We start from the raw sequence: 20,601 nt of genomic DNA on the forward strand, positions 1-20,601 counted from the left end.
TTTCCCGACTTTCACTCGCGGAAAACTCAAATCTTCACTACTGTGGGCCCACAACCTATTCGGGTTGCACAGTTCAACGGAAACAAAACGTGAGAAATGAGTTTAATAAACGAATTTAGTGTATTTCGATTAAGCGCGAGGTTTACAGTTCGAGATCAACTTTGAGAGTGAGAAACGGAAGTGGCAAAACGCAGAAGGCGTTGTTGCTCGCAAGCAAGAAAGGAAGCACAACTGTCAAAGTAGCGACAACGGTCGAGGGATAGGACAGTCGTTGTTTACACTCTAATACTTTTTTCTGGACCCTGTATTCAGAACCATCATTGACAGTCATTGTCCCAAAAGTGAAGGACACCTTTTGCCACCGTCCTTTCTACATCATCAATGATCTGAAGGCACGCCAACAAATATGTTTTAGGGTTTATTGCACAAATCGTTTTAATAAACGAAGTCCTCCCTACATCATTGGCTTAAAAAAAAAATGAATTATTAAAATTGAACCCTTTTTTTCTTTTTGATTTTTTTTAAATTTGAAAAAAATATCTCAAAACTCTGAATTTTATGTTTTTTTTTAAATTTTGGAAATTGCTTTGAATTTTCGATCGTAATTTCTCGATGGTAGATCGATATTTGTCGATCACAAATCGAAACCATACTTTCTAGGAATCTTGATCGTTAGTCGAGAAATTACGATTGCACTCAATTTTTAATTGCACAAAATCAAATCAAATCTTCAAAATTCAAATCAATTCAAGTTTATTATTTTAGTCAATAGTTTTGTTAGAGCGTCAAAAGATAGTTGATCAATCCTCACTTCAAGCTTGCCGCGACCTTGGCCCGTTCGCCCGTCGTCAGATCCAGCTGGATCATTCCCTTCAGCATCAGATTGTACAGCTTGAGCACTTCACCGTAGGCGACATCCGCGTGGAACGCCGCGTAACGGTTAAGAAACTGCTGCATCACGTTCAGCCGATCGGCAAAGTTCGCCTCGGGGCTGCAGCTGATCGTCGTAATGAGACGGTCATGCTGGACGGCAGCCGGCGGAAGTGTGCCCTGCTTGATGGACCAGCTCGGTTTGGTACAGACGACGCACTTGCACTTGTAGCACGACTCGTAGTCGGGTTTGGGCTGCCACCAGGTTGGTCCGTACGAGGCCAGAATTTGTTCACCTTTGGCGATGGGACGCAGCACGGCCAGCTTGATGTGGCCACCGTGGATGGTGAGGACGGCGTTCGGATCGCAGGAGTGGTTCACGATGGAACCGACTAGGGACACGGTGCTGCTTTCGGTTGAATCCAGTAGGAGGGCGCCACACTTGCGGGTGTAATCCAGGAAACAGTTGAGAACAAAGTCCCGTTGAGCTTGGGTTGTGACGAGGCGTTTAAGTAGTGGAGAATGCTCGGTGAAGAGCACGTAGAACACGGCGGCGCTAACTCGGCGCACTTGATCTAGGATTGTGATGTGGTGAACTCCGGCCTTGTGTAGAACCTTGAACTGGTCGAGCTGGTCCTCCGTGCGGAAGTCCATCTCAAACGGGTTTCCCAGGCCTTGGGCCGTCTTGCCGTGACAGTAATCCATCATAGCTTGCAGGTCATCATCGAACAGGGTCAATCCGTAGAAAAACAGCTTCGGACCGATTATTGTCGAGCAGAACATGGCGTTGCGCAGCTTCTCCGCCATGCCACACTCGAAGCGATGGACGAACCGTTTGTCCCTTTGGAGGCACTCCTCGCTGCAGTACATGTACGAAACACAACCCGGACAGGGCAACAGACTGTGGTTGAACCCGGTGGAACAATTGGCGCAGTTGGTGTAGCGATAGCCAAGCGCGTTCGTGACCAACGTCGGTTTCTCGTCCAAAATGATGTCCCCGACTTGGAAGTCCCGTTCGGCGATCAACCCGCGTCCGAACTGCTTGTAAAGCTTCATGCCGACTCCATCGGCCACGAAGGGAATCTTCGGGTTCGCGTTGACGTTCACGTCCATCCGGGGATTGGGCACGGTTCCCTTCGACTGGCCGGCGTCCAGCTTGGCACGGCAGCTTTGCTCCCTGGCCAGCAGCTTCGGCATCAACTTCTCCGGATAGTGGTGCGCCTTCGCCAGGGCAATGTTGGCCAGCGCGTACTCGAACTCGCCCTGCTCGCAGTAGATGGCGGACCTACGATCAAAAGCAAAATTACATTGTAGGGTCAACTCACGCTCCCAAACCCCCACTCACCGATTCGCGAATCCCATTCCCAGCTGGTCGGAGTCGCGTTCCGCGAAGCAGATGCTTTCGTTGTACCGCTCCAGGGCGTCACCGTACAGCCTCTCCAGGTAGAGTCGATTCCCTTCCTGGCGCAGCTGGGCGGCCCGGCGGTCACATTTGACCCGCTCCGGAACGTCCAGCAGGGCGGCCTGCCGCAGCAGCGCAAAGTCCCGGTACTTGGTGACATCGGCGTGCGGGTAGTCCGGCATTTCGTCCATCAGCGCTTTCATTCCGGCGCCGACGCCGTTCCGCTCGTAGGCCATGGTTAATCGCACGAGATGGTCACAAAACTTCTTCAGGGCAGGTCGGATTCGTGGAAGATTTGGAAATGCAAAAAGTTGTTGTTGGTTTCTTGCACGTTCACCAAGGCTTGCTAAATTTGTGCACGATCAATCAATCTGTACTGTTTGAGAAGAGAGTGTAGTTTTCAATTTTGTTTAGACTTGATATAAACGTGTAAGCCGTCAATCGTCTTAAGTCTTTGAATTCAAATATCCGGTACGAAAACAAAGATTTCACACGAAACCAACAGAAGATTAAGAGAAATCGGAAGCAAAATCTGGTAAAGTTGATGTTATTTCTTTTCTAAACTATCAATAACTCTCAAGTTCTTCCCAGCAATAGATGGATCTCTCGCTGGCCAACGTGATTCCGTGCAATGGACCGTGCCGGAAGCGGTTCCATCCCGCCACCGTCAACCTGGATCAGACCGTCGCCGATGTGCTGCGCACATCCAACGGCAAATCGTCCGGTTTGTGGTGGTTTTGCCCCGAGTGTCGCCAGACGGTTGACCTGCCCCTGCACTACGTGATGGATCTTCCCGCTGAAATGTTGGGTATGATCTTCCAGTACTTGGACGTAAACTCTTTGCTGGAAGTTCGGTCAACGTGCCACCGATGGAAGGACATCGTCGATCAGAGCTACTCCTTGCGCAAAGAATTCTTTGTCGCGTTCAATGGAATGTTCACAATGGATGAAACATTCCATCCGGAGAATCTGCTTCCGGCTTCTCGTACGAGATTGAACCAGTCGAAGATAATCTGTGTCGATGCTTGGTGGCCTGCGTTCGGCGCTGCGTTGACGGAACTATCATTGTGTTACTGTGAAATCGGACTGCCAGTTCTGTTGGGAATGCTGCGAGCAACTCCCAATCTCATCAGCTTGAGGCTGGGCATTACCGAGTACAATTCCGATGAGGTGATCAGGGCAGACTTTCGACTGGAGAAGCTGGAATCTCTTTTCTGCAGGCGAGTGTTAGATATCTTCGGAGACATTTTTCCACGTTTGAGAAAAGTGGATTTTTCTCTAGTTGAAGATGACGACAATGATGAAGAAATAGCAGCTTGCCTTCTGATGAGATCGGTTCAAGGCACGCTGAAAAATTTAAGCTGCTACTTGACGCAATTTATTGTTGACCAGATCTGTTCCATGGCCCAACTCAAATTGGAAACGGCTGATGACCTTCCAGACTCTGATTTGGCAGTACAGCTGAGTCAAATGCAGCCTTCGATCAGAGTTCTGAGTTGCCAAGCTGCTGTGAACGAGGTAGGCACAACTAACAAAATAATTATCAACATTATCTAACGCTCTACGTTTCTGTAATAAACAGGATCTCATCGACATCGGGCAGAACCTGGAAAACCTTGAGGAACTATCTGCCATAATGGCACCTGCAGAGGAATATGAAGAAATATTGGTGCCATCGTTTCTGACCGAAATGCCTCAGCTGACGAAGCTTACCCTTGCGGGAGAGAAAGATCTGTATTTAAACTTTGAACGTATTAAATGCTCCAACTTAAGCTACCTGAGCCTCGATGGGTTTAAAGTCGTCGGCGATAGTTTGCGGATTTTTTTGACAAGCTGCTCAAATCTTCAAAACGTTCAAATTAAAGATTGTAGGCTGCAGAGTTGGTCAGATATTTTTGCCGCCGGGTGGAAATCGCTGCGGTGTCTAAAACTTTGGAACAACCGTGTGCACCGAAACGCCATGAGAATCTCCAAAAGGCTAAACACGTTGAAGGAGCTGGTGATTGGATGCTGCCACATACCAACAAAGAAACTCATCGAGTTGGTTCTGCGGTGCCCTAACTTGGAAAAGCTTGAGCTCGCGTCATTAAAAGCCGTCGACGACGAATTTGTCAGCAATTTGGACCAATTTCCGCAACTTAAGGAACTGGATATCGGGAACTGTCCAATAACGGACAAATCGGTGGAATTCATCACCGAAAACTGTTCCCACTTGCTCGTGACCATCCGTTGCGATCAGGTTTCTAGCGTGGCCAAGAAACTGCTGAATCGCGTTACACGGAAACAAGAACATTTCTCAAATATCTGTTAACCTGTTATGTTGAATAAACGTAAATCATTTACTTAATCTGAAATAAATAGTCGACAAACATTAGGTCTATTCCCGTACTTGCAGAATTGCAGAATTTCTGCAGCTTCTGCAGAATTCTGCAGCCAGCATAAGTCACTTTTTTGCAGCACGTTCCCGTACTTTTCAACTCGCTCTCTTCATCTCTCTCTTTTGCAGAAGTTCTGCAAGGAGAGAAGCGGCAAAAATTTTGCCTGGGTAGCGCGTTCCAGTACTTTTTCTGCAACATTGTACACAGTTGAGTGGATTTACTCAAACTGGGTATTATTTTTTTAATTATTTCAAAATAAAAAAAAATATCAAGGGCTCAAAAATTGTTATACACGTAAATTAAGCAATCTGGAAATTAAGAAATCCATAATTAAAAATATTTAAACATTAATATTTCCACATCAAGAAACTTTTAAAAAAGTATTAAATCAGATATTTGAGAAATTTAAAATGCAAGAAGAATTTAAAAATTTAAGAATTTAAAAATTTAAGAATTTAAAAATTAAAAAATTTAAGAATTTAAGAATTTAAGAATTTAAGAATTTAAGAATTTAAGAATTTAAGAATTTAAGAATTTAAGAATTTAAGAATTTAAGAATTTAAGAATTTAAGAATTTAAGAATTTAAGAATTTAAGAATTTAAGAATTTAAGAGTTTAAGAATTTAAGAATTTAAGAATTTAAGAGTTTAAGAATTTAAGAATTTAAGAATTTAAGAATTTAAGAATTTAAGAATTTAAGAATTTAAGAATTTAAGAATTTAAGAATTTAAGAATTTAAGAATTTAAGAATTTAAGAATTTAAGAATTTTAATTTCAACAAAATATTTTTTTTTGGTTCATATAAGAATAGAAGTTGGTAGCACCGTTAAAGGTATAAATAATTATTTGCCAATTAAATTTACCTGTTATTTAACACACACATTTAGTATATTCCGAGGTATATTCGAAAACAATTGAAGATCAAAAATTATTCCTAAACAAATTTCTATTTTAAAAGTTTTTTAAAATCAATTTGTTTTTATAGTACAATTTTTGTTGGGGTACTAGCCGTGCTATAATACTATGGCTTAAGTTACCAATTTTTTTATCAGGTCAAAATATTAACACTGAAAAAATCGCTATATCATTTACATAAATGAACTAAGCCTGAAATCGTTAACATAAAAAAAATCGGTCTCAATAAAACCAGACATAAAAAAACTACCCCAAAATCATTTATTATTACAGCTTATAATAAAATGCTTAATTTCACCCAACTTGCAGATTTTATGTAAGCGTGTAGTCAACATCCATCATACCAAATTGCAGTAACTTTTCAACAAGAAAGAGAAGAGAGAGCTTGCAGAAAAGTACGGGAACGGTTTTGCTGCAACTTCTACCTCTCTCACTGCAGAAGTTCTGCCTGAGAGAAAAGTTACTTTTGTTGCAGAAAAGTACGGGAACGCTCTGCTGCCGTTTTTGTGCAGAATTGCAGAATTCTGCAGTACGGGAATAGACCTATTGTTTTTCTGATATTTTTTTACGAAGCAATCCAAAGTCTAGCGAAGCCAAGTATGAAACGCCTAAAGAAGAAACACCTTTTTCCATCTCGGGACGTGCTATTCGAGTAGGGGCAGGGGGGCAGAATGGACCAGGGGGGCAGAATGGGCCACCCTTGGTTTTGGGCTTTAGAATGGATTTAGACCAATTGTAAGGCAAGGGTCTTATAAAGGACGTCTAATAACTTCACCATACCGAAAACGACGTTTGAATTCATTGTATTTTTCGAGTTATGAGCAAAAATGTAAATTTATTGACAAAACAACGCAAATGCTGTTTATTTCGAGGTTTTTAAATAAGCTTTCTGAAAAGTTGGATTGTTTGAAAAAGTTTGCTCAATGTTTATGACGTTACTAGATGTTACTACCAAGGTATACAAACAACAACGGAACCTTAAAATCATTTAGAGACTTGGTGGTGGAAGTGTTAAATTAAAATCCACATGGGGGCAGAATGGACCACCCTTATCCTGCCTTATAAAAACAATCAAAAGTTATGAAATTTTGATTAAATGGATTATTTCACTCCTGGTAGCTTCACAAATCACGTTTAATGCAACATTAGTTGATTTTTTAGTTGTTTTGATGATTATTTGTAAAAATAGTGTCCTTTTTCAACATATTAACACTATTTTCAAAAATCTTTGTTTTGGTAAGTGACTATTTTTATTAAAGTGGTCTAACTTCATGGAAACTATGTTAGAAAGGTACCTTAAGTCATTTCTTATCTCCCTTCAACGTTGTATTAGACAAAATGGCTTGTTTTCTAAGGTGGCCCATTCTGCCCCACAGGGTGGCCCATTCTGCCCCGCACCCTGGAAAAAAAGTCGAAAAAACTTTTTTTTTAAAGTGGCTCAAAAACAGTTTTAAGCTAAAAAATTTCATCAAACAAGTAAACAACATTGAAGGGAACATCCCAAAGCATAAACCTACTACACTGAATTCATAAGTTTTCATGTTTTTCTATGGTTTTTGGAGCATTTTACTTAGGTGGGCCATTCTGCCCCCCCCTGCCCCTATCTAAAGTTCTTCTTGTCCTTGAAGCTTTAACACGGTACCTTTTAATTTATCAAAAGAGCAATTTTCTACGAAATAGGTCTTTTTACTGTCACAATCAATTTTAATTTTGGAATTTTTAATCCGGCTGAAACTTTTATAATGCTTTCGGTATGCCCAAAGAAGCCATTTTGCATCATTAGTTTGTTCATATACTTTTCCATACAAATTTGGCAGCTGTCCATACAAAAATGATATATGAAAATTGAAAATATCTGTATCTTCTGAAGGAATTTGTTGATCGATTTGGTGATTTTTAATTTCACTTTTGTCACTAAAACTTGATTTTCAAAAAAACATTATTTTTCTATGTAAAATCAAATTTGCAATCAAAAAGTACTTAAATGAAATTTTGATAAAGTGCACCTTTTCATTTGTGGACCACCAATCAGTGAGGTACTCCTGGATATTAGCTCCTGAAAAGTGCTTAAAAAGTGCAAAAATGCCTCACGGCAAGAAAAAGAGGCGGTCCTCACCAGCAGGATCGGCAGATTTGAAGAAGCTAAAGAATGCCGAAGCGCTACCTGCAAAGCCAGGCAGTTTGAGCAAGGACGCTCAAAATTCGTCTGGAAACCAGTTCGCTACCCTCCCTGTGGACGTGAGCGAGAAGGAAGAATTTGAACGACGGGAAAAGTTGCCACCCATTTTTGTGAAAACATCGTCATCGGATTCGGTGCGAAAGTGGCTGACCGGGTTTATCAAATCTTCCATTCGCTTGTGTGCTGATGAACTCAAAATTCTGCTACCTACCAGACAGGATTACAACTACGTTCGGGATTTCCTGAACAACACAAAGATTGAATACTACAGCCATGACGATCCAGGTAAACGCCCCATGAAACAGGTCCTCCGAGGCCTGTACGACATGGATGTGAGTGTGCTGAAAGAAGAGCTCAAAACTCTTAAGTTGAACGTGATCGAAGTCTTCAAGATGACGAGACACAACAAGGACATCAAGTATCGTGATCAACTGTACCTGGTTCATCTCGAGAAAGGATCGACAACGCCGTCTGAGCTGAAAGCAGTTCGGGCAATTTTCAACATCATCGTGTCTTGGGAACGTTATCGTCCAGCGCACTGTGACGTGTCGCAGTGTTCGAACTGTTTGCAGTTTGGACATGGTGGAAGGAACTGTTTCATCAAGAGTCGTTGTGCAACTTGCGGAGGTGAGCACAAAACTCAAGCTTGCGACACAATCAACGAGAACATCGAAGCGAAATGCTTCAATTGCGGCGGCGACCATTCTACCAAGAATCGGAGCTGCCCAAAACGTGCTGAGTTTGTAAAAATTCGGCAGCAAGCGACGACGAGGCACCAACCAAATCGTCGCAAAACACCACCAGCATACACGGACGTGGATTTTCCTGCTTTGGCGTCACCTGGAGCGGGATCTGTTCGAGTGGTTCCAAATCTGCAGCCATTGCCGTTGAATCAGCGGCAAAGAGTTGCAGAGCATACAACACCTCCTGGCTTCAGTCAGCAACCGAGGGAAAACCAACCAACATCAACGGGTGAAGGCAGTAGTGACCTGTTTTCACCACAAGAACTTCTGAACATTTTCATCGAGATGACAACAACTCTACGTGGTTGCAAAACTCGCCAGGAACAAGTAAGAACTCTTGGAGCATTCATCTTAAAATACAGTTCGTAGTTTACTCGTTCTAGTGATTTTGAATATTTCAATGATTTTTTTTTTAGTTTTAAGTTAGGATTAGTTGTTAAAGTGATTTTTTTTTCTTTTTTACCCAAATGTATTCGATTCAATGCAATAATGTAAAACAATTTGAAGTAAATAAAATAAATGTGATCAGTTAATAATAAAACGAAAAATACAACAAAGATAAAGAGCATTAGGCCATACCACTTAGCATGTAAAAGAAATGTAATTATTATAAGAAAGTTCAATAAAGACATATTTAATTTCAAAAAATTTCCGTGTTGTTGCTGGCTCTAGCGTTGCCAGGGTTCGATCATGCAAAGATTTAAAAACAGGAAAATTGATGTTTTCTAAGCCGAACACTTTAAAAGGGCGTCATATTGAATGTTTGGCCCTTTTGAAATGTTTGTCACGATTTAATTTTTTTGAAAATATTGTTTTCGAAAAGATCTCAAAATTTCACGAATGTTTCATATTTTAACATTGTAAATCGGACCATTAGTTGCTGAGACATTAGAAAATGGTGGTTTTTTTTTGGGTGAGACTTAGAAAAAATCAATTTTCCTGTTTTTAAATCTTTGCATGGCATTATCTAAGCAATTAAGGGTCGTATCAACAAAGTTCATAAAAGTAAAATATAGAGAATTTTCTCAACTTTTCAAAAATATTGTTTTTCAAAGGTGGGCAAGCGTGTGCACTGATTAAAAAAAAAGGAAAAACTGCGACTATTTTCAAAAAAAAAAAATATATATATATATATATATATATATACTTTAAAGTGGCTTTAACTTTAAAACGGTGCACTTTATCAAAATTTCACTGAAGTTCTTTTTGATTACGAATCAGATTTTCCATCGAAAAATAAAGTTGAAAAATTGTTGCGACCAATATTTAGATTTTTGGAAAGCAATCAGTATTTATTCAAAAAATCTAACTCGGTCAAAGATTATTTACCCGTTCTGGAATTTTCTGAAAAGTTGGCATTTGATGTCTCCTAAAACATACCATGAAATATAAAAAAATAAAATAGTGTTTTTTTGCAAATCAAGTTTTAATGACAAAAAAAGAAATGAAAAATAACCAAAAAAAATTTACCGTGTATCATTTTTTTCACCGTATTCTTTGTCCATACCTACAACTTTGCCGAAGCTGCCAAATTTGTATGTAAAATTATATGGACAAACTAATGATGCAAAATGGCTTCTTTAGGCATACCGAAGGCACCAAAAAAGATTCAGACGGATCAAAAAATACAAAAATTAAAATTAAAGAAAAAAGACCGATTTCGTAGAGAACTGCTCATAGGGCTTTACTGCCCATGTTCGCATAAATGTCTCATATGCAAAAACAGCAAACTGAGAAAAAAAAGCAAGGCAAGTTTGTCCCACACATAAGGCTACGTGTTAAGTTTTCACGAAAAAACTGGATTTCCCCAAGATTTCTAGAACAAAGTACTGGATGTTATAGGCTCTTTTGAAAGAGAACACGATTTTGAACTAAACTGCATCAATAACTCAAAAGTGATGAAAATGCATATGAGACATTTATGCGATCAGGGGCAGTTTAGGGCCCTATTGACTGTTGGAGACCGTTCAATTGTGATGTTTCACCCTTCTCCACCCATCACATCTAGTAGATTTCAACGATCCCGTCGTAACAGCAAAATATAAGAATGATTTCGGATGGTTTTGCTGCAATATGAAACAAGCTGGGCCCTTCTTTTCAGATAACGATTTTTATAAAAATTATGTATCATTTCGCCTACCGGCTTCTATACTTAACCGAGAGGAAAATTAAAACCTAAACGCCCCCCAGCCTCAGCCTCTGAGGACTGCGAGGGCGGTGGACTAACTGTAAAATGCCAAGCTTGTACATATAACAATGTCTAAAAATTACTTATCTTTTTTAAACAGGGGGTGTGTGTACTTTATTTATTAGAATTTAAGATACGCGTAGACTTTGGTGATGGTTGTTTTTTAGTTTGTTCTCTTTGTTAAAGCACAACGTTTTACGAGTAACATATGTTCGATGTTGGAAAAGCACGCGTGCGCGCATTTATTGGTAATATTTACAAGCGCACAAAGTTTTTTTTTATTGTTCTTTGTTATATTAAACCGCTTACTGATTAGGTCAATCTTAACTGGTTTGCTTGGGCTTCTTTTAAAATTCTTTGTGCAATATTTGTTTTAATTATTTGTCTCTAAAAGATTTCAACGTTTCTGCTTTGTTCAACTGTTTTCATCTCGGTAACTTTTTCACTTCTTTTATGAACTAGCTATTTAGTATCACATCTTTCTTTATCAACTACTAAATATATATATTCGTTTTTCACTTTGAGTTGAGTAAAAGTTTTGATTTTTCAAAATTTTCTTAGAACAATTCTATTTAAAGCTATCGCCTTTTTGAGTTTTTTCAGCAGCTTGAATTACTCTTCTTTTGAAGTATAGCCATCCGTGTAATCCAATATGCACCTATACTTAATGTTTTGTGTAGTTTTCAAACATAACCTTTCAAAAGTATCATAGTTAAAGTATCTTACGGATCATTTACAGGAAATGCAACTGTAGTTCTTAACCAAAATCCGTTTTCATAAATGAATCGTGTTTTTCAAATAAATAATGCAATCTGTACACAAATTCAAAATGGCATAAAGTTGATGCTTGAAATATAATCCTCAAATCTGTGCAATTGGCTCACTTCCTTTTTTTTGTGCATCGAAACGTTTTGTGAACGTAAAAGGCACAGCGTTTTATTTTATAATCTATTCTTTGGATACAGTTTAGTTTATTTGAAACTCTGTTCGATAATAATTTATTGTTCAACATTGTGTGATCTCTGCGCCAGTTTTGCTTGTGCAGTGCGTTTCAGCGCCATTTTTTCTTCGTTATTTATTTTTTGGTTTTCCTAGCTTTCCTTTTACAGCTTAACAGTATAAGGTACTTATTGCTTTCACAGCGTTCATTCTGAGTTTGCCTTCGGACAGAATGCATTTTTTATAAGCGTCTAACTAGAGGGGGTGGATTTTTTTTTTGTTATATCCATGCCAATTTGGCGAGAGAATTGTCGAAAAGACAGATGCCATCTACGGTATTTTACTAGGGGGTTGAAAGCAATGTACATTTTTAACAATAGTTGGTTTAACTTTATTAAATAGAGTGTGCAATATTAACAAGGGAATCGAATGGATAACTTAGTGGAAATATGTACAACGAGTTTAAGAACAAAATGAATTGTTTAAAAATGTAAAAAAAATATATTGCAATAGTTATGTTGCACGCGTCCAAAATCGACCTTTACCAAATCTGCTCATATTTGGCATGGGGTTTTTTCTGCCTTAAAATCAAAGAATCCCAAGTTGGTTACCATTTGGTCATCCTCTGCGCCCGTGGCACCCCGGGCCCATCCATAAACCACGTGGACACTTTAGGGAGTTTTTTTTTGTATGGACAATTGGGGTAACAGATTGCTAAAAAAGTGTCCACGTGGTTTATGGACGTTCCCCCTCTTTTAAAGATTTTTGAAAAACCTCATTTTTATTTTTTGAAAAAGCATTTTCCTACGAGAAAGCTTAGCAAAAAATCAACTTTTGGATAAGAAAATTTGAAATTTTGTAACGAAAATAATAGATCGCTGCAAATTGAATATATACAAAAACAAAGACAATTGGATTCTACGTAAAAATTCTTCTAATTTGCTTGCCAAACTTGAAATTCTTTGATTTTGTGGCAAAAACAACCCCCATGCCAAATATGAACAGATTCGGCGAAGGTCGGTGTCGCAAGCGTAGTCACTTGTGAAGGAAAAAAAAATGTCTGCAAATATTGATTTAGCAAAAATTTAAAAAAATCCGCAAATTTCATATCAAATATTTATTTATTTATATATGAATATAAAATTCAATTTCTGAATTTCTCATTTAAACGAAAGTACAATTGTTCAAGCAAATAATTCTGCAGTATAATACAAATGTGAAAATACTGTAGTAAAACTTATTTTAAGAAATCAGAGGGAAGTATAAAATAATGTTTATTTTTTCAAAAGAAGAAAAAACGTCATCGCCAAAATTTTGCTTACAAAATAACTATATTTTTTTCATGATTCGAATATCCGAAGTCTCTATAGAAACCTTCGAAAAAACGAATTTTAAATAATCGTGGTTTCAGATAATGGAATTCCCGATTCGAGTGGTAGTTTGACAGTTCGCTCCATAAGAAATACATTGCTCACTACCAATCGCGTCGGGTACTCCATTGAGTATGGACTGTATTTGCTTCAAATTATTCAAAGAATTTCAAATCGGAAAAAATGCGCTGCAATTATTTTAAAATTTATGTCTTTTGCCCTGGTTTATTTTGAAGGTGAGGAATAAATATAAAAATATAAATACAGCCCAGACCTGATTATCCGAAGCCTCGCCCGATCTTCATGGGAACTTGGAGAATAGCCTAAACAAAATTCACATGCTAGCAATTCTCTACGAAATTAGCTGATTTCGACCATTTTTATTTTTTGGTTTTTTTTATTTGGCTCAAACTTTATGGGGGCCTTCCCTATCACCAACGAAGCCATTTTGTGTCTTTGGTTCACCCATACAAATCTCCATACAATTTTGGCAGCTGTTTTTACAAAAATGACACGTAAATATTCGAAAATCTGTAAATTTCAAAGAAGTTTTTTTTATTGATTTGGTGTCTTCGGCAAAGTTTTAGGTATTGATGAGGACTATCCAGATTTTTAGGCGAAAATGGCGTTCGAATGGTGAACGCCTGAAATGTCGAAATCACGCAGTGGTGCCAACATTGCGTAAAAAGTGTGCCCTATGGCATGACCGCCACATTTTTTTTTCTAATGTTGGTGCTACTGCGCGATTTTGACATTTCGGACGTTCACCATTCCAACGCCATCTTCGCTTAAAAACCTGAATTCAGAATAAAATTGGTACACGAAAAAATGATTTTCTAATTATTTTTTTTCCAAATTTACCAAAATCTGTATTTTTAAATTATTGATTTTTTATGTCTAAGGTTTTTTTTTAAAAGGACCTATAAACATATGAAATACAATCGCTTATTCCTTTAAAAAAAATCTAGATATGGTTAGGGGACAAAACCCGCATTTTTCAAGCCATTCAGAAGTATGGACCAAAATTTTGCCGACGAGTTATGATTTTTTTTAAATAGTATTTTTGTATTTTTGTAAAACATTTTAATCTTGTACTTAAAATTTTATGACAACATTTTTTAATGTTAAATCGAATTTGCAATTGAAAAGTACTTCACTTTTTTCATTAAGTGAACCGTTTTCAAAAAATAGCCATTCAAAGTTAAATTTAGTCCGAACAATTCCGTTTTTTTTTAAATTTAAATAGTGTCCATGATTGTTCATTCCTGAAAATATTTGTTTTGTATGGTTTGTTTTAAAATTGTCTAAGAGACATTGAAGATTGGATCTCTGGTTGCTGAGATAGCGCGGCCTAAAAAAAGAAAAAGGGAAATTGAAGTTTCATAAGTCTCACCCAAACAATCCTCCAATTTCTAATGTCAATATCTCAGCAACTAATGGTCCGATTTTTAATGGTTGATATTTTTTGAATCAAGATTAACATTTCAAAAGGGTCAAACATTCAATGTTACGCCCTGTTGTAATGTTAGTCAAGACATTTTTTTTGAAAATTTGGTTATTGAAAAGATCGGAAAATTTTACGAATGCTTCATTTTTTAAAATTGAAAATCGGACTACTAGTTGTTGAGATATCGACATTAGAAATTGGAGGGTTGTTTGGGTGAGACTTAAAAAACATCAATTTTCCTGTTTCTATTTCTTTAACCCTCTAACACCCATGGTTACTCCAGAGCACCACTAATTTTTGTCTTCAAAATTAAATTTCTCGGCAACCATGCATTTTTTACCTGATTCAACCTGCGTTAGTTTAAATAGAATGTTAGCTTACATCCATTGAAATTTCATCCAATTTGATCGATCCAGTCACGATTAATGATGAAAAACGTAAACAATCTTTCTCTGGGCGGGAAGAGGTTAAGCCGCTGTATCTCAGTAACTAGAGGTCCAATCTTCAATGTCGCTTAGACAATTTTATAGCAAATTTTCTGAACTAAAATAAATATTTTCAGGAATGGCACAATCATGGACATAATTTAAAAAGATAAAAAACGGAATTTTTCGGACAAAATTTTACTATATAATCAAAAAAGTAGGCAATTCAATTGCAAATTCGATTTTACATAAAAAATGAGTTCAAACAAATTTTAGGCACAAGCAGGGATGGAATAATCGCAAAAAAATCATTTTCGCTTGCGAACTTTTTTCATCCGCGAAAGAGAGAGGAGGCAAATCACGCAAAAGAAAATCGCTGCCGAACCTCTCCAAGAAAATCAATCTACTGATGATTTTTTGTGAATTTCCTTGTCAGCACCACTTAAAAATATTTATTTCACTTTGTTTACACATATTGCCCATCTACAAAATGAGACAGGTCATTTTTCGACGTGTGACGTTACACTTGCAAGTGCAGTAGTGAAAAAGATGTTCCGCCGAATAATCATGATGATGATTTTTTTAGGTTCCTTTTATCGATCTTTCGTGCGCGAGAGAGGAGAGCCATGCTCCCTACGGATTTTTTCTCTTGATGATCTCCCAATGATTTTCTTTTGATGATGATTATTCCATCGCCGCACAAGATTTTTTTTTACAAAATTTTTACAAGATTTTTTTTTACAAAATCACTAAGATGAAAGATGTGGGGTTTTGTCCCTTAAAACATAGAAAAAAAATTAAACAATTAAAATATAAATTTTGGGAACATGAACTTTTGTGAAAATAAAAATAAAACATCACCATTTTTTTCCGTGTACCTATTTTTTCTGAATTGTCCTCATTAATACGAACCACTTTGCCGAAGACACCAAAATCATTCATAAAATTCCTTGAAAAGTTACAGATTTTCGAATATTTACGTACCATTTTTTATGAACAGCTGCAAAAAATGGGTCCTAAAATTAAGTTTAAATTTGTGATATTATTGTTCACAACGATAAAGCTTTTTTTCTGATTCAATTAATTCAATTTAAAAAAAAATAACTTATCGGTTCTTCTTGACAGAAAAGGTCCTACTTGACAGCTCGTTCCAAGGGGACCATAGTTGAACAAATGACACAAAATTACTTCTTTGGTTACAGGGAAGGCCCCCTCAAAGTTTGAGCCAAATCCATAAATATAAGTAAAATCCATTTCCGGGATTGGTGGTAAATTACTCACGATTAAATTTCAAAATGAAATTAATTCAAAAAGTCAGTGATGAGCTACGCTTTAAATTTCATAATGATTATATATGTGAGATACGCAAACGAGTTGTCTTAATCTTAGGTGCTGGAGAGGAAAGGAAAGGATGAAGATTCAGTTTTAGATAACACAACTTAAGAGACTGAACTGCATGTTTTAAAACACTCTACGACGGTCTGGAATGTGACGCCGATCAGGACGTTTTAAAGATCAGTATTGGCCAGTAGAGTATGAGAAACACCAGAAACAGCACCGGAAACACCACGCGGGACATTTTGTCGATTTCGCGCCACATGATCTTCTCGATGCCGGTATCGGTGTCGGTCCAGGCCACCGACAGGATACTTTGCCGCCGCGTGGGTTGCTTCGCCGACGGTGGCTGTGGACCTCCGTTACCCTGCAGGGACACCTGGCCGGGGGTGGTCGGAGTTTGGGTTGATTTCCGCGGTCGGACGCTCACCGTTCCGCCCTCCCAGTTGGCCACCGTCGCACACTGGCCCTTCTCCATGGCACTGATTCGCATCGGAAGCACCTTCGGAACCTTGTTCACCTGGTACTGGTACTGGACGTCCAGCACCTTGACCACCACAAACTCGGCCAGCGCGGAGAACACGAACATCATGCAGCCGGCCATCCAGAGGTCCAGGGCCTGTTGAAGATAGAATAGACTTAGTTACCCTTGAGGAAACTCGCACTCAAACTCCGTATACCTTAACGTATGCCACCGGCGGGATGTCCGCCCGCATTCCGGTGAACATGGTGACGAGGGTGAGCATGCAGGTCACCAGTAGCGTTACCCGGCCCGGGATGGCGTCCAGGCCGAGCCAGAAGCTGAACCAGGACAGCATCACTACCAGCGTGGACGGAGCGAAGGTTTGGATCAGATGGTGGCCAATCTGGCGCTCGAACCGGAAGTACACCGCCAGGCGGGAAAAGTTTCCTGTTGAACAAATAATAAAATCTGATTAATTTTATGATATTTTGTTAATTTATTTTTGATTTGTTTCTTGTATTTTTCAAACAACGATAACAATAATTGTTATTCATGTCGAACCGTGGCATTTTATCGGTGTCTTAAATTTTTAACATAAATGGGATTTTAAAGGGATTTCTAAACTTCTAGTAGAAAAGGTGCAGGGCGTTATGTTACACATGACCAAGATAACAAAGAACTCAATTTTCAGTTGATTGCGCATTAGGGTGACAGACTTAATTATTTTAAGGACACCCCGGTCTTGATTCCTAGACAAATTAAGTATTTGAATCTTGCTTCAGTGTTGTTAAACTATTTCTTGAAATATTTTTTTCCCTTCCCAGTAGGTTCAAATTTAATAACTTTTTTAATAACGTAATGTTGAACAACTGTAATTACTATTACAATCACTATGCGTTAGAAAAAAATGGTAAAAAGTCCTCAAATTGAGATTACACTCAACCCCCGGTGGTTGGTCACTTTTTCGTTTGACACTTTTTAAATTGTACCGTTTGTACCCCGTCAAAGTCAAACTAAAAAGTGACGAACTGTCACTTTTTACACAGCGCTCACGCACACTTTCATAACAATCGTTTGGTAGTGTGTGTGAACTCCGTGTAAAAGGGGTGTCAAACTACAAAAGTGACCCCGTTCGTTTGAAAACAGTTGGTGTCAAACCATCGGGGTTTGAGTGTACCTCGATTTCCACAAAAAGGTGCATTATTTTGGGGTTGAAGAAGTCTCAATTTAATTTTTAACAGATTGAAAAACCACCCCTTACCGTACTTTTCCGGCATGTACCCGTCGGTCTCCTCCAGCTGCAGTGGCTGACCCAGGTTGTACTGCAGCAGCTTGAGCTCCGGGTTGATGGTGACCCCGTTGTCGGCCCACTTGAGCCGAATCTTCTGATTGTGGTAGGAAAAGCTCTCGATGTAGATCGGACAGATCTGGATGTCCATCGGGTACAGCTGGAACTCCATCTGGCAGGCGATGATCGCGTGCATCATACACGCGTACCGGACCGTTGAATTTTTGTACAGCGTTACCGAGGAGAACTTGTGCGTCAGGGTTGCGATTTCTGGAAGTAGAACAAGTCGGGAAATGGTTTGAGAATCGTTTGTAGCAACTGCAGCGATTATGTGCCCAGAATTGCAGATCTTGCAGCTTGACTACAGACTAGTTGCATCTTTTGCATGTGATATCTACAAATGAGTTTGAAAATCAGCTTGCATTTTGCACTTTTTTGACATTTGGTTATTGTAAAAATTGCATCATGATTTATGAATAAAAAACAGATTTAATTAAAATTATAAATTAGAAGAAGTTTCATTTTTTATCATTTTTGAACAAGGATATTGTTGGGACAAATCAGTTGTAATCGTATCACTTACCATTTACATTAAAATTGTTTAAATGCTACTTTCCAAACTACCACCAACAAACAAAGTGTGCAACAGAAACAAGAGCAGAGTGTCCGATAAAAATGCAAAACTACGTATTTAAATAATCGTAATGTTACGTACCTTTTTTTGCAAATTTGTCAGCTCTCGCTTGACTCTGGTGCACAATAGAATAATAAACTATTGATAAGAACTCTACTTTTTTTCTATAAACAACTGAGAAAAAGAAAATAAAACTAAATAATTTAAATATAGCACATTAAGACCCAATGTACTCGAAAATCGATAAATAATTCTTTTTTTTTTATACCGTCACTCAAACCCCGATGATTTGACACTAACTGTTGTCAAACGAACAGCGTCACTTTTTAGTTTGACACCCCTTTTACACGGAGTTCACACACACTACCAAACGTTTCTTTTGATAGTGTACGTGAGCGCCGTGTCAAAAGCGACAGTTCTTCACTTTTTAATTTGACTCCCCTCAGACCCATTGTCACCCCTGATGACGGTATGTTATTTTCTTTATCTTTGGTTTTCCATACAAATTCAAATAATTTTGGAATTGTCCATACACATTTGGTATGCAAATATTTGAAATAATGTATCTCGTGTAGGGATTTCTGATCAGAGTCTTTGGAAAAATTGTAGGATATGATCAGTTATTTTCTTTTTAGATCACATGATATTAAGAAATCATCACGAATGAAATCAGTGTCGACAAACTTCATCCCTTTAGTTCTTTATCGGTCGCAGCTGACCCTACAAATAAATATTCGAAAATTTGGATGTTAAGAAGAGATTTTCTTATCACTTTAGTATCTTTAAAATAGTTGCAGTGTCCGAAAAAAAGTTACACTCCTATTTTTTTGATTAGTTTTATCATACTTTTAATGTCCCTTTCGATAGCAAATTTGATTTTATCGAAAAACTGTTTATATTTTCAAAACTTTTAAAAAGAAGTTTTTTTTTAAATCTTACATTTGTCAAAATTTGTTTTGACTGTCTTTTCAGCAAAATCTTTAAAAATAATTTAAGATGTTGATGTATGTAAACTTTACCCTTTAAAAAAAATGTTTAAAGGTTAAGGTTATTCTTAAGAGTCTAGCTTTTTTCTGAATAATCTTAAACAATTCCCTTTCCTGACTTTCCTTCCTGACTTTCCTTGCTTTTTTAAAGTTTGTATCGAAAATCGACTGGTTTTTTTTAACATTGTTAAAATTTTATATTAAATTTGCAATCAACTTTCTAAATTCATCTCATGCATTGATTTATGTAAAGCTATTTTAAGCATTTTTTTTATTTTACAACAGTGTCCATTCTTGTCCATCTATGAAAAAATGTTGAAAAGACTTGAGAATTATCTACACACCAAAATGTTCTTTTTCTAAATCGTTAGTCAAATGTTCAATTTTTGTCAATGGCCAAAAAACGACGAAAACTTTCTGTAAAATTTGCAATGGCCGAAACTTTCGATGAAAATTGTGTTCAAATTCATACCCAAGTAACATTTTTAAACCAACTAGCCACCACCAAGTTTTATTAAGGGTTTATTGTAGCATCTTGATTGCCTAATAGTTTTATTTGGGCATTCACCGCAACCAACAAGCAAGAGCTAATTAATAGGTTCTAACAGGGTTTCATGCCTCGGACATAAAACCGGGTTTAAATAAAAGCTGAATGGCTTTCAATCAGGTTTTATGAAAGTTTTAACAGAGGCTTGAAAACCAGATGGCAATGCCATGCCAAACGGTTTAATCGCATGCTTTGTTAAAACCTGGGGTGTTGTAGCTGTCAAGTGCCATTAGGCATGTAAAAAGCTCACTTAAAACCATATGCTCCTTAAAGAGCCTTTAACGCGGCCAAATAGCAGTGCATAAATATGGCGCTAGACGCGTGCTCTGATTGAATATGATTGACCGCCATCTTGGTTGAAAAAATTGAAAACTGAAAAATTTGATTTAAATTTGATGAAAACACACATTTATGCTGAATTTCTGGTATGATTTATATATATAGATGTTAAAAAATCTTTTAAACATTTTTTTCAAAGAATTGCAATAAAAT

General features: G+C 37.8%; 3 protein-coding genes across 4 annotated transcripts in view; 1 reads left to right on the plus strand and 2 right to left on the minus strand.

Moving 5' to 3' along the window:
* Positions 1-706: 706 nt before the first annotated feature.
* LOC120425119 (SET and MYND domain-containing protein 4-like) lies at positions 707-2,595 on the minus strand. Its single transcript, XM_039589532.2, has 2 exons — positions 2,216-2,595; positions 707-2,155 (listed from the first exon to the last, which is right to left on the minus strand). The coding sequence occupies exons 1-2, from the start codon at positions 2,506-2,508 to the stop codon at positions 808-810; spliced, it is 1,641 nt and encodes a 546-aa protein (XP_039445466.1). The 5' UTR covers positions 2,509-2,595; the 3' UTR covers positions 707-807.
* Positions 2,596-2,693: 98 nt separating this feature from the next.
* On the plus strand, positions 2,694-4,628 carry LOC120424406 (uncharacterized). Its single transcript, XM_052709017.1, has 3 exons — positions 2,694-2,807; positions 2,864-3,790; positions 3,855-4,628. Exons 2-3 carry the CDS (start codon positions 2,870-2,872, stop codon positions 4,581-4,583), a joined length of 1,650 nt encoding a protein of 549 aa, XP_052564977.1. The 5' UTR covers positions 2,694-2,807; positions 2,864-2,869; the 3' UTR covers positions 4,584-4,628.
* Positions 4,629-15,944: 11,316 nt separating this feature from the next.
* The window catches only part of LOC120424674 (glycine receptor subunit alpha-2), a 56,987-nt gene continuing 52,330 nt past the window's right edge, over positions 15,945-20,601 (minus strand). The window contains exons 5-7 of one of the 2 annotated variants that reach the window (XM_052709019.1): positions 17,916-18,212; positions 16,872-17,101; positions 15,945-16,810 (exon numbers count right to left, since the gene is read on the minus strand). In XM_052709019.1, coding sequence (XP_052564979.1) covers positions 16,355-16,810; positions 16,872-17,101; positions 17,916-18,212 — 983 coding nt within the window. In that variant the 3' untranslated portion in view covers positions 15,945-16,354. The remainder of the gene's footprint in view (positions 16,811-16,871; positions 17,102-17,915; positions 18,213-20,601) is intronic. The other variant, XM_052709020.1, reaches the window with a different exon arrangement.

The sequence above is a fragment of the Culex pipiens genome, chromosome 2, assembly GCF_016801865.2.
Source record: "Culex pipiens pallens isolate TS chromosome 2, TS_CPP_V2, whole genome shotgun sequence".
Taxonomy (NCBI): Eukaryota; Metazoa; Arthropoda; class Insecta; order Diptera; family Culicidae; genus Culex; species Culex pipiens.

Coding starts and splice junctions, on each gene's coding strand:
- LOC120424406 (XM_052709017.1), top strand. CDS start 2,870: ATGGATCTCTCGCTGGCCAACGTGATTCCGTGCAATGGACCGTGCCGG. Junction 3,791..3,854: donor GCCAAGCTGCTGTGAACGAG/GTAGGCACAACT, acceptor TGTAATAAACAG/GATCTCATCGACATCGGGCA.
- LOC120425119 (XM_039589532.2), bottom strand. CDS start 2,508: ATGGCCTACGAGCGGAACGGCGTCGGCGCCGGAATGAAAGCGCTGATG. Junction 2,156..2,215: donor GGAATGGGATTCGCGAATCG/GTGAGTGGGGGT, acceptor TTTTGATCGTAG/GTCCGCCATCTACTGCGAGC.